We start from the raw sequence: 13490 nt of genomic DNA on the forward strand, positions 1-13490 counted from the left end.
TGCAAATGAACACGGAGCCTCAATCACCTTCATTAGACTTTAAAAACAACATATCACCGGGGGGGGAATGGAGTGAAATGATGACGTGATATCAAACTTTGATCATGAAGCTTGATGTTTATACTTATATTGGATTGGATTGAAATTTATTTCGAACATGTAAAAAAGAAGGTCATACAGAAAACAATAATTACACAAACAGAAAGCATAACTCAGTCAGATTGTCAAACACTTGATGACTCTGCATACACGTCCGAAAAGGAGTGGGAAGAAGTACAAACTTATTTAATCCCACCCCCGTTCCGCTTCCTTATATATAAACCTCAATATTTATTTACATAAACTTACCTATATATAGTTTTAATACAAATTTATTACAAATATGTTCATATCAAATATATAACGTAATTATTTATTGTAACCAAAAATATTAACTTACTATCGATATAAATGTATATAAATAACAAACCAAATAAATAAACAGCAAACAAACACCTGGTTGTAATCACACCTTCATCCCTGTACCTTGTGAAAATTATATCCTTAGACCTCTTTTTGAATTGGTTTATGTTTGGACATCCCTCAAGCTCATCATTCAAACTGTTCCATAGCTTCACCCCACAGACAGAAATACAAAAACGTTTCTTGGTTGTGCGCACCTTATTTTTGAAATTAAATAATCCCCTTAAATTGTAACGTCCTTCTCTTTCAGTGAACATTTTTGTATATTTTCTGGTAGTTGCTTATTTTTCGCTTTGAACATAATTTGTGCAGTTTGAAATCCCACCAGATCTGCAGATTTTAATATTTCTAACTGTAAAAATAGTGAGTTTGTATGATCTCGATACTCAGCATTGTGAACTATCCTTACTGCTCTTTTTTGGAGAATAAATAGTGAATGTATTGAACTTTTACTGCCCCAAACCTCTGCACAGTAACTGAAATAAGGTGAAACCAGTGAACAGTAAAGGAGTGATTTATGATCTAGAACCCGTTTCGCTTTGTTTAATATCGCGATGCTTCTTGACACTTTGGAATGGACATGTTTTATGAGTGTTTGATCAACTGTGATCCCAGGAAATGTATTTTCATTAACTCTCTCAATATTAACCCCATTTATCTGAATCTTTGTTTCTGTGTTTATACTGCTGTTTCCAAACAGTATTATCTTAGTTTTGTTCAAGTTTAATGATAATTTATTACTGTTGAACCATGTTTTTAATTTGCATATTTCTGACGTGATCACCTCCAGTAATTGCTTCAAATCATCACCAGAACAAAAGATATTTGTATCATCAGCAAACAAAACAAGCTTCAATACTTTTGATACATTGCAAATGTCATTGATATATATAATATGAATAATTTAGGCCCCAACACTGACCCCTGGGGGACACCACAAGTGATGTCCAAACATGAGGAGCAACAATCTCCAAACTTCACAAACTGTTGCCTGTTGCTTAAGTAACTCTTAATCCAGTTTGAAACTATACCCCTGATGCCGTAACGTTCCAGTTTATTTATCAATATGTGGTGATTTATTGTGTCAAATGCTTTTTTAGATCGATGAATATCCCAATCGCATGTTTTTTTATCTAGTATTAATACATTTATGTTGAGATTTGTTATATCTATTCTCCGCCTCTTTAGTTTTCTGCTTTATGAAATCTCTGTACAATGCATTTTTCTTTTTACAGACATTTGTAAACCTTTCGTGATCCATGGACATTCTGTGTATTTATGTTTCCTACTATATTGTCTTATTGGGCAGTTTTTATTGTATAATAATGTGAATACTCTCAGGAATAAGCACCATTAATGTCTTTTTTTAGATATATTTTATCCCAGTTCCGTGCCAGTAAGTCATCTTTTTTTTTTTTTTTAAAGATTATTTTTTTGGCTTTTTTGCCTTTTATTTATAGGACAGCTGAAGATAGACAGGAAATGGGGGTAGAGAGTGGGGGATGACATGCACAAATGATCGGCAGACCGGGAGTCAAGCCTGCGATCAGTGCGACGAGGGCTGCAGCCTCTGTACATGGGGCGCCCGCTCTACCAACTGAGCTAAACCAGCGCCCCCAGTAAGTCATCTTTTAAAGCATTCATCGAATCCTCTGATCTAACCCGTCTGAATTGTTTTAGTTTGTCAGGCCTTTTCCTCTTATAGTTTCTGTCATAAACTGTGAACACTGGCAGGTGGTCGCTGATATCATTTATTAATAATCCACTTACTGTGTTGTTTTCTATGTCATTAGTGAATATATTGTCTATCAGAGTGGCACAGTGCGATGTGAGTCTGCTGGGTCTGGTAATGTTTGGATGTAAACTCATACTGTACATTGTGTTGATAAAATCAGTCATTTTGTGTTTATTTGGATTTAACAGGTCAATATTGAAATCTCCACAAATGAAAATTGTTTTGTGACTCTGCTTTGAGAATCATTCCTCCATCCAGTCTGTAAAGACCTCAATACTAGAGCCTGGTGCTGGTAAACAACTAATGATTACGTTTTTAGTTTTTTCTTTGCAGATTTCAATTGTCAAACATTCCAGTGTGTTATCAATCACTGTTGTCATACTGTCGATCACCTTGAATTTCAAAGCCTTGTTCACATACATGGCCACTCCTCCTCCACCTTTGTTTTGTCTGTTTATGTACCCGAGTTCATAACCCTCCAACTCAAAGTCCGTGCCCTTTCCATTATTGATCCAGGTTTCAGATATGGCAATGATGCTGAACGGTTGTGAAAATTGCTGTAAATACTCCTTGATGAGACTGAAATTTGCATACATGCTTCTGCTATTGAAGTGGATAATTAAAAACTTTCCATCTGTCTTTATGCTCCGGCTGTACTGTTCTCAGTATAATAGCAGCAGTTGTTGATGATGGAAGAGAAGAAATTATTGTCTGTGTCTATTTCATATTCCAATCCTGCAATCAAATGATTTCAGGACCTGTTGGTCTTGTTCCTTGATCCTCTGAGATATGTGGCTGTTGCTTCCAGATGTAGCTGAGTGATTTCTTTCAGTGCGTGTCATGGTTGTGTGTATAGTTGCTTGTTACCTTATTTATGGTCTTGTTCATGTTGGTCATTGGTATTTATCCAGATCCTCAATATCTCTGACAACCAATACTTTGGCCTCCTCAGGTGATCCGTTCAGCTTAATGAATATTTTGCAGTTAGCGGTCCAAGTGTTCTGAATTTTCCTCCGTTTCTTCAAGTAGCGTGCCTTTCCAGCTATGTCGGCGTTGCGTTCGGTCAGATGCTCATTCATGAAGACGTTGGATCCTTTAAGCTTTCTTCCTTGTTTTAACAGTGCGGTCTTGTGTTTCCTATTAACAAACCTGATGACAATAGCTGGTTTGTCGCTGGCGTTTCTCCTGGGCAGAGGGTGGCATGCCTCGATGTTATTACAGTCCAGGTCAATCCCCTTGGACTGCAGGAAAGCAGCCAACTGTTGCTCCGTGGAGCTAACATCCAGCTCCCCGGGCTCCCCCCCATTGTCAGCCGTCACCGCCCGAGCGTATGACCGGGGTTTTATATGGAGCCCCGTGACGATAATGTTATTAATTCTGGTGTACTGCTCCAGGTCCGCCACTCTGTTCTCCAGGTAGGCTATCTGCTTGTCCTTCTCCGGGTTCTGAATCCGCAGCGCTTTCGACTCCTCAACCAAGTCCAGAATACCTTTCTGCTGCAGCCTGACAGCAGAAATTTCTTCTGTTAAGAAGTCGAGCAACTTTTTAATGTCTTCGACCTCCTCAGCAGCGGGGATCTTCTTTGGACCCATGTAGCCGGTTGTCGCTAGCTGTTATCGGGAGATATCAGCTGTTAGCCAAACAGCTGTTAGCCCAGCCGGCTTAGCAGCTAGTTCGCTAGTCGGCAACTAGCTCTGCTTCTTTCTTCTTTCTACTTAAATCAGTTTAAGTCGGATCCATTGGTATGGATCCGTGTTGAGGTCGAAGTACTCCAGGAAGCCGGTGGCAAACTCGTTCAAGAATGTGGTTGCTGGAGCTGCTGGTTTGTTTTCCCTCGCTGTGTTTCGAAATGACAAGCGGATATTAATATTAATATATATATTAATATTAATATATATATTAATATACTTATCGCAACATTATTGAGTCAGGGGCAGAACATGAGAAACACTATGTGTCACAATCGGTGTCCTCCCTGCTACATTATTATGTAATAACTACAAGTGGATCACTTGATTTATGAACTGTGATGAAATACTCGTGGACCTGCGCTGCCTCTCCTCCTCGTCAGTTCAGGATCGTCCCGGTACAACTAAAATGCAGTCTGCTTACTGAATAAACACAGACACGATCTGTCTGTGTTTCCATGCACACTCCGCTCTCATGCTTAAACTACGATTACGCTACACATGCTGGAGTGACATGAGAAATAAATAAGATTTTCACGTTACACAATGAGAGGTGAGTGATCTCCTGTAACCGCGTGATTGTTGCTGTGGATACCGGGAGAGTGGGCGGTGCTTAATGTGACCCAGGACATGTGCGTACACACTGCCAGATGTATGTGCATAAATGCGTCCCAGACCACCTCCGTATGTGGCCTGATCGGATCTGAATGCGTCCTCAATCCGTCCTGGCTGTGTTCACACCTGTAGTTAAGGCTGTCCACTTTCAATCCGATGACGAAAACCACATGTTGATACCAGGTGTGTTAAGGGCCTCAGATCTGATTGGCTGTATTGGGGTATTCTGTCAAACAAACGCAGCACTAGGGGGCGGCACTAGGAAACACACTAATTCAAACATCTCTGATTTGATTCATTTGTTGTACCTTTAACTCCCAGTCTTGCAGCTTCAGTAATCCCTCGTGGGAATTCCTCAGATCCCGACCGAACCCCATTCTGGATCCCTCTCTTTCTCTCTCTATCTCTCTCTCTCTCTCTCTCTCTCTCTCTCTCTCTCACACACAAACACACACACACACACACACTATCTCTCTCTCTCTCTAACTGCAGGGTAAAGCAAGGCAAAATTGCATGGTCCTCTGTGGAGAGAGAGGGGTTATCAGAAAGACATGATGTGTAATAATGACACACAGATTCTCAATTAAATAAAAGTCACAAACATGTTACGTTATCAAACTTCCTTAAAAATTTTCCAAGCACATTCAAGGTGACTCCAAAGGATCTAAATTCGATGTTAAAAAGTGAATAAGCTTTCAGACAAAATTAAACAACCACTGAAATGATATAAGAACCTTCAGAAGCCCTGCATGTTTTTAAATTAAATATAGCCTGTCTGTAAGCTGTGAACTTCATTCTGTCTGACTGTCAAACATGCTCCTTCCTTCTTCCCAGCTTTCCAAACACTTTAAAACTCCTTCACAAACGTTGAACGTTGAATGACACCCAACAGTTAAGTTAGTTCTCTTCTTAAAAAACAGTTTTTAATCCCTTTAACGTCTCCGAACTCTTTAAGTTCTACCAGAGTTGCTGTAAAACTGAAGCTAGGCTAACGCTAACCGTTCCCCTATTTAAACTAACGGGAATCTAAAGCTAGCAGGCTAGCGGGATAGTTCGGAAGTTTCCATTAGAACTAAAGGAAAATTGAAGCTAGTATGATAACGACGCCAGTTAAACTTTTTAAAACCAGATTTAACACAAGCTTACAACCTTACAAAAGGACAATACCAACCTCTATCTCTTTCTGTGTTGTATCCGTTTCTCCAGGTAACTTAATAAAAGAAGAGCAGACGGAGGAGGAGTGGGAGAGTCGGGAAAGGTTCGGTGTTTTTCGGCTTCTCCTCGGCACTTTTCAGCAGGTTAAACGCACCGTGAAGAGGTTTGTGTGGTGGCAGACTCGCTGTCCGGTCACCCCGCTCCTCTGCCGTCCTCTGCCGGGCTCATTTCCTCCGCTTCTCCGTGTTTTTCTACCCCGTTTCTCCGGATAGACCTCCTGTCGTCCGGCTACAGAGCTAGGAGGCTAACGGCCAACAGGGAGGGGCTTCCGCGGGAAACGGAATAGGGGGAGAAGGGCGGGGGGGGATTCTTAATTATATTTAACATTTTTTTTATAGATTTTAAAATCTAAATGTGATTATAACGGGAGGGAAACCACTAAGGAGTAAAACCATCTGCACAAATGCCTTTGAACAACATTCATTAGCATGTATTATCAGTATATAAACATTGCTAACACACAGTTAGCATGTATTATGAGTAAACATTAATAACACACTGTTAGCATGTATTATCGTATATAAACATTAATAACACACTGTTAGCATGTATTATCGTATATAAACATTAATAACACACTGTTAGCATGTATTATCAGTATATAAACATCGCTAACACACAGTTAGCATGTATTACCGTATATAAACATTAATAACACACTGTTAGCATGTATTATCATATATAAACATTGCTAACACACAGTTAGCATGTATTATCAGTATATAAACATCACTAACACACAGTTAGCATGTATTATCATATATAAACATAAATAACACACTGTTAGCATGTATTATCAGTATATAAACATCGCTAACACACAGTTAGCATGTATTATCAGTATATAAACATCACTAACACACAGTTAGCATGTATTATCAGTATATAAACATTAATAACACACAGTTAGCATGTATTATCATATATAAACATTAATAACACACAGTTAGCATGTATTATCATATATAAACATAAATAACACACTGTTAGCATGTATTATCAGTATATAAACATTAATAACACACAGTTAGCATGTATTATCGTATATAAACATCACTAACACACTGTTAGCATGTATTATCAGTATATAAACATCGCTAACACACAGTTAGCATGTATTATCAGTATGTAAACATCGCTAACACACAGTTAGCATGTATTATCAGTATATAAACATCGCTAACACACAGTTAGCATGTATTATCATATATAAACATTGCTAACACACAGTTAGCATGTATTATCATATATAAACATTGATAACACACTGTTAGCATGTATTATCGTATATAAACATTAATAACACACTGTTACCATGTATTTTCGTATATAAACATCGCTAACACACTGTTAGCATGTATTATCGTAAATAAACATTGCTAACACACAGTTAGCATGTATTATCATATATAAACATTAATAACACACTGTTAGCATGTATTATCAGTATATAAACATCGCTAACACACAGTTAGCATGTATTATCATATATAAACATTGATAACACGCTGTTAGCATGTATTATCGTATATAAACATGTATTATCGTATATAAACATTGCTAACACACAGTTAGCATGTATTATCAGTATATAAACATCACTAACACACAGTTAGCATGTATTATCATATATAAACATAAATAACACACTGTTAGCATGTATTATCAGTATATAAACATTGCTAACACACAGTTAGCATGTATTATCATATATAAACATTGATAACACACTGTTAGCATGTATTATCATATATAAACATTGATAACACACTGTTAGCATTTATTATCGTATATAAACATTAATAACACACTGTTAGCATGTATTTTCGTATATAAACATCGCTAACACACAGTTAGCATGTATTATCAGTATATAAACATCGCTAACACACAGTTAGCATGTATTATCGTATATAAACATCGCTAACACACAGTTAGCATGTATTATCATATATAAACATTGATAACACACTGTTAGCATGTATTATCATATATAAACATTAATAACACACTGTTAGCATGTATTTTCGTATATATACATCGCTAACACACTGTTAGCATGTATTATCGTAAATAAACATTGCTAACACACAGTTAGCATGTATTATCATATATAAACATTAATAACACACTGTTAGCATGTATTATCATATATAAACATCACTAACACACAGTTAGCATGTATTATCATATATAAACATTAATAACACACTGTTAGCATGTATTATCATATATAAACATTAATAACACACTGTTAGCATGTATTATCAGTATATAAACATCGCTAACACACAGTTAGCATGTATTATCAGTATATAAACATAAATAACACACTGTTAGCATGTATTATCAGTATATAAACATCGCTAACACACAGTTAGCATGTATTATCGAATATAAACATTAATAACACACTGTTAGCATGTATTTTCGTATATAAACATCGCTAACACACAGTTAGCATGTATTATCAGTATATAAACATCGCTAACACACAGTTAGCATGTATTATCATATATAAACATTGATAACACACTGTTAGCATGTATTTTCGTATATAAACATCGCTAACACACTGTTAGCATGTATTATCGTAAATAAACATTGTTAACACACAGTTAGCATGTATTATCATATATAAACATTAATAACACACTGTTAGCATGTATTATCATATATAAACATTAATAACACACTGTTAGCATGTATTATCAGTATATGAACATCGCTAACACACAGTTAGCATGTATTATCATATATAAACATTGATAACACGCTGTTAGCATGTATTATCAGTATATAAACATCGCTAACACACAGTTAGCATGTATTATCATATATAAACATTGATAACACACTGTTAGCATGTATTATCGTATATAAACATCACTAACACACAGTTAGCATGTATTATCATATATAAACATTAATAACACACTGTTAGCATGTATTATCATATATAAACATTAATAACACACTGTTAGCATGTATTATCATATATAAACATTAATAACACACTGTTAGCATGTATTATCAGTATATAAACATCGCTAACACACAGTTAGCATGTATTATTGTATATAAACATTAATAACACTTTGATGCAGCTGTAATCAGATGTGTTATCTGTGTGCAGACTTATTAAAAAATTGACCTTTTGTAAACAAGCCTGTGAACTTCAGCCAATAGGAGCAGAGTGTGGGTGGGGCTTGGTGCCAGGAGAAAGAAAGAAGTTTCTGTCCAACCGGTTAGTGACAGACTCAGGAGGACTGCAGGTACAGACGGATGTTAGAACTTTATTTTTGCATTTATTTGATTTGTTACAGTTGAAACTGTTCTTGTGTTTCATGTTTTATTTCCTAAAACTCTGCCGTCAAACACACAAGAAATCTAATCAAACTATTTTAAAGAGTAACTGCACACTTAAATATGTGTTTTGAGCTGTAATCTGAATTAGATTGCTGTACTGTGATGAAACACATCAATGCTGGTGTTAATAGACAGTTCTTACCAAATTTGTAAAAATGTCTCGACACGCCATCTACTGTTTTAAATCAGCCCTGGACCATGTCAGCCGATGGTGATGTAGAGGTGACCCCCCCCTCCCAGCCCGTCTTTGAGAGGGAGTTTACACTGCTAGCACATTGTACATTAGCCTACTATAGCTAATGGTACCTTACCACTCAGAGACTGCACCCATTCTCTCTTCAGAATCAGAAATAACTGTTACAGGCCGCACTTGAGTTGCCTCAGCTCTTAAAGCTCTGGCTTCAGGCGTCAGGGGTCTGGAGCCAACGGCTAGAACTGATAGGGCTCGGGACCACCACCGTCCTCCACCACACTGAAGTGCTCTTCAGGGGACTCTGGAGGGGAGAAGTCCTTCACCTCAAAGAGCCCTCTGTGGCACATGTGCCTTGTGACTCTGTGTCGCTCTCCATTTTTCTCTGGCCAGGGGAGGGGAGGTCACTGAGCTGCCAGACACACTCACCCCCCTCCACCCCCCTCTCAGCCCTTTGCCCACTTTGAGCATTTTTCAAAATTGTGCAGTGGGTGGAGTTATGGTTAGACCTGTGGGTGCAGTTACACTATAAAGATACACATGTCCAATATTCAGCTTTGTTATTTAGAAAAATTAAGACAATAACCAAAATAAGGTACAAAACAAATTACTAAAATAAAATTCAATATTTTCATAAACAGGAAGAGTCTTCAAACAAAAAACCCCCCCCTTAAATTATGAAGAAAAAAACTGAGAGAGAGAGGTGGAGTGACACCCAGAAACAATAGGTTAGGAGGGGGTGTCAGGGTTAGAGAGGGAGGTGGAGCTCCATAGAGAATGAACAGAGAGAGAGAGGGAGTGTCAGCAGGTAGAACAGGTTTGGGTGAGGCGGTCGAGTGAGCTTCACACACACAGTGAAAAGGAGAGACAGAACCAGAGAAACAGATTTTATTGTTTCTTCACTTCGCAACCTCAAACTCAGACAGTCCAGCAGCACAGGAGAAGAAGAAACAGGATTACAATACAAGAAGTTTGTTTTTCTTAAGAGAAAAGGTTCAGGAACAAGGAAAAGAAGAAGAGCGTGTGGAGGTGTGAACAGGTGAGTCAGGTGAAACTGTGTTCTGTGTTTTTCTCTTGTACTGGAGGTAAATTCTGATTTCACTGATCGTTCAGGATGTTTGATCCCCGCTGACACTCACAGTGATCTCTGTAATAAACACACACTGAATAGCCTCCACAGGGGGGTGCTGGAGAGCTGGAGGGGGACAAGGACACTGCAGGAGGAGAATTAGAGTCAGAACAGACCACAGACGTGAACCACATGTTGATTTAATTCAGTGTGACTTCATCTCTGATGTTCATCCAGAGTAAACACAGATTCTCTGAGAAACCCAGAGAATATGCAGATCTCTGTCTGCTTCAGTATCAAAGTAATCCACAGGTAACAGGAGCTGCTAACAGGAGCTGCTAACAGCTAATTCAGCACGCTGTTAATGCAAACACACAGAACATATAAATAATAGACGTAGCATTATTTGACGTAACCCCTTGCTTTCTGTACTGTTTTGAACCTCGCGTTTGGTGTTTTGGCCATCACCATCTTGTTTTTTCGAGCCAGAAGTGACCATGTTTAGACAAGAGGGTGGAGCTGGAGAGAAGAGAGGAGATAGCAAACACAAACGCAAAAGTTATCAAAGCTAAACAGTCTGTGTCTGTGGCTAATTCATTAGCTCCTTATAAGCTAAAAGACAAAGTCAACAGGCCAGGTATGGTGAGCACAGACACAGCTAGCTGCTAATCAGTGCTAACACATAAATAAAATAAGAAGTGTAAGAACAGTGTGTGAGACGTGTTGGACGGTCTGTTCGTCCAATAAAGCGCACACACAGATTATCTGTCTGATATTTACATGAAAAAATCTCCAAAAGGCTCCAACAGCACAAACACGGCCCAGAGGTTACGTTCAGTGACTGAGTTAGCTGAGGGGACAGCTAGCAGACAGCTAGCAGCTCCCAGCTGTCACTCAAAGAGGCCACGCCCCTAATGCTGCATCACTTTAAGCCTTAATATAATGTAAACAGGTGAGCTGTATAAAGATTCTCCCCGTACAGTTGTCATGAAGAGAGAAATGAGCTATAGAGACCCAAACTGTTTTTTGTACCAGGCTGTAAACATGTTTATTTCTGCTGTAAAGTTTAACATGGGGCTCTATGGGGACTGACTCACTGCTGGAGGCAGCCTCAAGTGGACACCAGAGGAACTGCTTTTGGCACTTCAGAGAAAGTAGCTTTTTGGAGCAAACAGCAGCACAGAGATGTAGCTGACATCACAACATTTTACTGCTGTCGCAATGTTGCTTCATAAACATGTTGCTGCTACCATGTTAGCGTCTATCTGATTAGCAGCAACTTTTGTGAATTCCATGAACAGACTTGTCAAATGTATGTTAAAAAAAACTTGAAATGATTTATATGAACAAACAACTTTCTATTTATCATTCTCTCTCTTACTCTTCTCCACAGAGCTCTCTCACCCTGACTTCCTGGTGTCTTCTGCTTGGACGGCTGCCTGATTGGTTGATTGATTGATCATCTTTATCCCCGCCCTCCTGTGACTCGTCGTTATGTCATCAAACATCAACGTCTCCCCTGAGAACCCGTACGGGGATGTCAACATTCCTCGAGCTAAGCTCCGCCCCTCCGATGACGCCACTGTGATAGCCAATCCAATGACTCTGAGCAATAACGATGGAAACCCCTATGGCGTGTCAAGCTCCGCCCCCCCGCCGCCATATATGGTGAAGGAAGCTGGAGTGGAGGAGGAGGGGGGGAGGTGCCGTGCCTGCTGCTACCGCTGCAGGAGGAGGAAGTGATGTCACAGCAGCAGGAGGACTGTGACCGGCCTGATCATTGTTATTATTATTTTAAGTTGATGTTTCCTTCCTTCCTCTGAGGAAACAAGGAAGGAAACAAGGAAGTAACAAAAGAAAGCGAAGAAGAACAAGGAAGACAGAGAATACAACAAACTACAGAAGGAAATAAAGAAGGACAGGACGTGAAGTTGTTTCCTTGATGTTTCTCTCGCCAGCACAACATTAAAAAACTACAAACTCTGTAAACTTCCTGTGTTGAGTAAAAAATATTAGACAAAGAATTAGAGAAACGGAACTCAACATCCCCTTACTGAATATTTTATATTATATTAATATGTTATTATACTATATTATACTGTATTCTATAATATAAAATAATATATTATTATACTGTATTCTAATATACTGTATAATATAATATAATGTTATAAATAACACTAATAATTATGTCTCCTGCTGAAGTTTGACCTGAAACTAAAAACAAGGAAACAGAATATAAAATACATTAATGATCATAGTGGACAGGCGATCATAGTGAACAGGTGATCATAGTGAACAGGTGATCATAGTGAACAGGCGATCATAGTGAACAGGTGATCATAGTGAACAGGTGATCTTTAATAAAGTAAAAATAAAAATGATGTAAAGGAATCGTGTCCCGGCGTCAGCAGCAGCTCTACACCTGAAAACTGTTCCCTTAAAAAACGAAAGGATTAGCTTCTCCTCCGCCATTGTGGTTGACAAAGTTAATATCTGAAGTCTCGCCCATTCTTGATTTTGATTGGTCGGTGAGGGAGGAGTGACATTGACATGCACAGCAGTGTTTCAGAAGTTGAAGTATTTCATGTGAGAGACAGAGCAGCTGGGGGCGTGTTGCTGCTGAGCTGCACTGCTTTGTTCAGAAAAAAGAAGCTGCCAGCACAAAAACACAGTTAGTGCACATTTAATGATTATTGATCTTTGATTGTAACTTTGTTTGTTTGTCACATTTTAATCAATAATTACATGATTTAATCTGATATACTTTAATGATAACAAGCTTTGTGTCATTAACAGATGATACGCTTTAGCATGAGTTTCTGAGGGGAAGTTTATATTTCATATATTTTATATTTGGTCTGTTTTCTTCGTCAGAGGAAACCAGGATGGTTTTCAGGAAGTATTTATATTTTTGTAACAATGACTTTAACGTTTGTGTGAACGAGTTTTTAAGGTGTAAATGTTCACAGAATGACGTGTGAAAAATAAACTGTTCATTCAGAGAGGAAGACTTTTGTACATGCAGAGCTGAAATAAAGACTCATTATATAAACATCATGATATCTCCTCTAAATGACCTCAGCAGTTATTATAACCTGAGGGTTTGTCTGCAGGCAGCCTGGGTGAGCAGCCTGACAGGTAAAA

At 38.3% G+C, this 13490-nt stretch overlaps 1 protein-coding gene across 1 annotated transcript in view; it reads right to left on the reverse strand.

Moving 5' to 3' along the window:
* fer (fer (fps/fes related) tyrosine kinase) overlaps positions 1-5962 on the reverse strand; it is a 28438-nt gene extending 22476 nt beyond the window's left edge. The window contains exons 1-2 of the mRNA XM_069673924.1: positions 5672-5962; positions 4809-5021 (exon numbers count right to left, since the gene is read on the reverse strand). Of these exons, the coding sequence (XP_069530025.1) occupies positions 4809-4877 (69 nt within the window). The 5' untranslated portion in view covers positions 4878-5021; positions 5672-5962. The remainder of the gene's footprint in view (positions 1-4808; positions 5022-5671) is intronic.
* Positions 5963-13490: the final 7528 nt, after the last annotated feature.

Source organism: Semicossyphus pulcher, unplaced genomic scaffold (genome assembly GCF_022749685.1).
Source record: "Semicossyphus pulcher isolate SPU_LCO1_2020_fin unplaced genomic scaffold, fSemPul1.0.p SCAF_22, whole genome shotgun sequence".
Taxonomy (NCBI): Eukaryota; Metazoa; Chordata; class Actinopteri; order Labriformes; family Labridae; genus Semicossyphus; species Semicossyphus pulcher.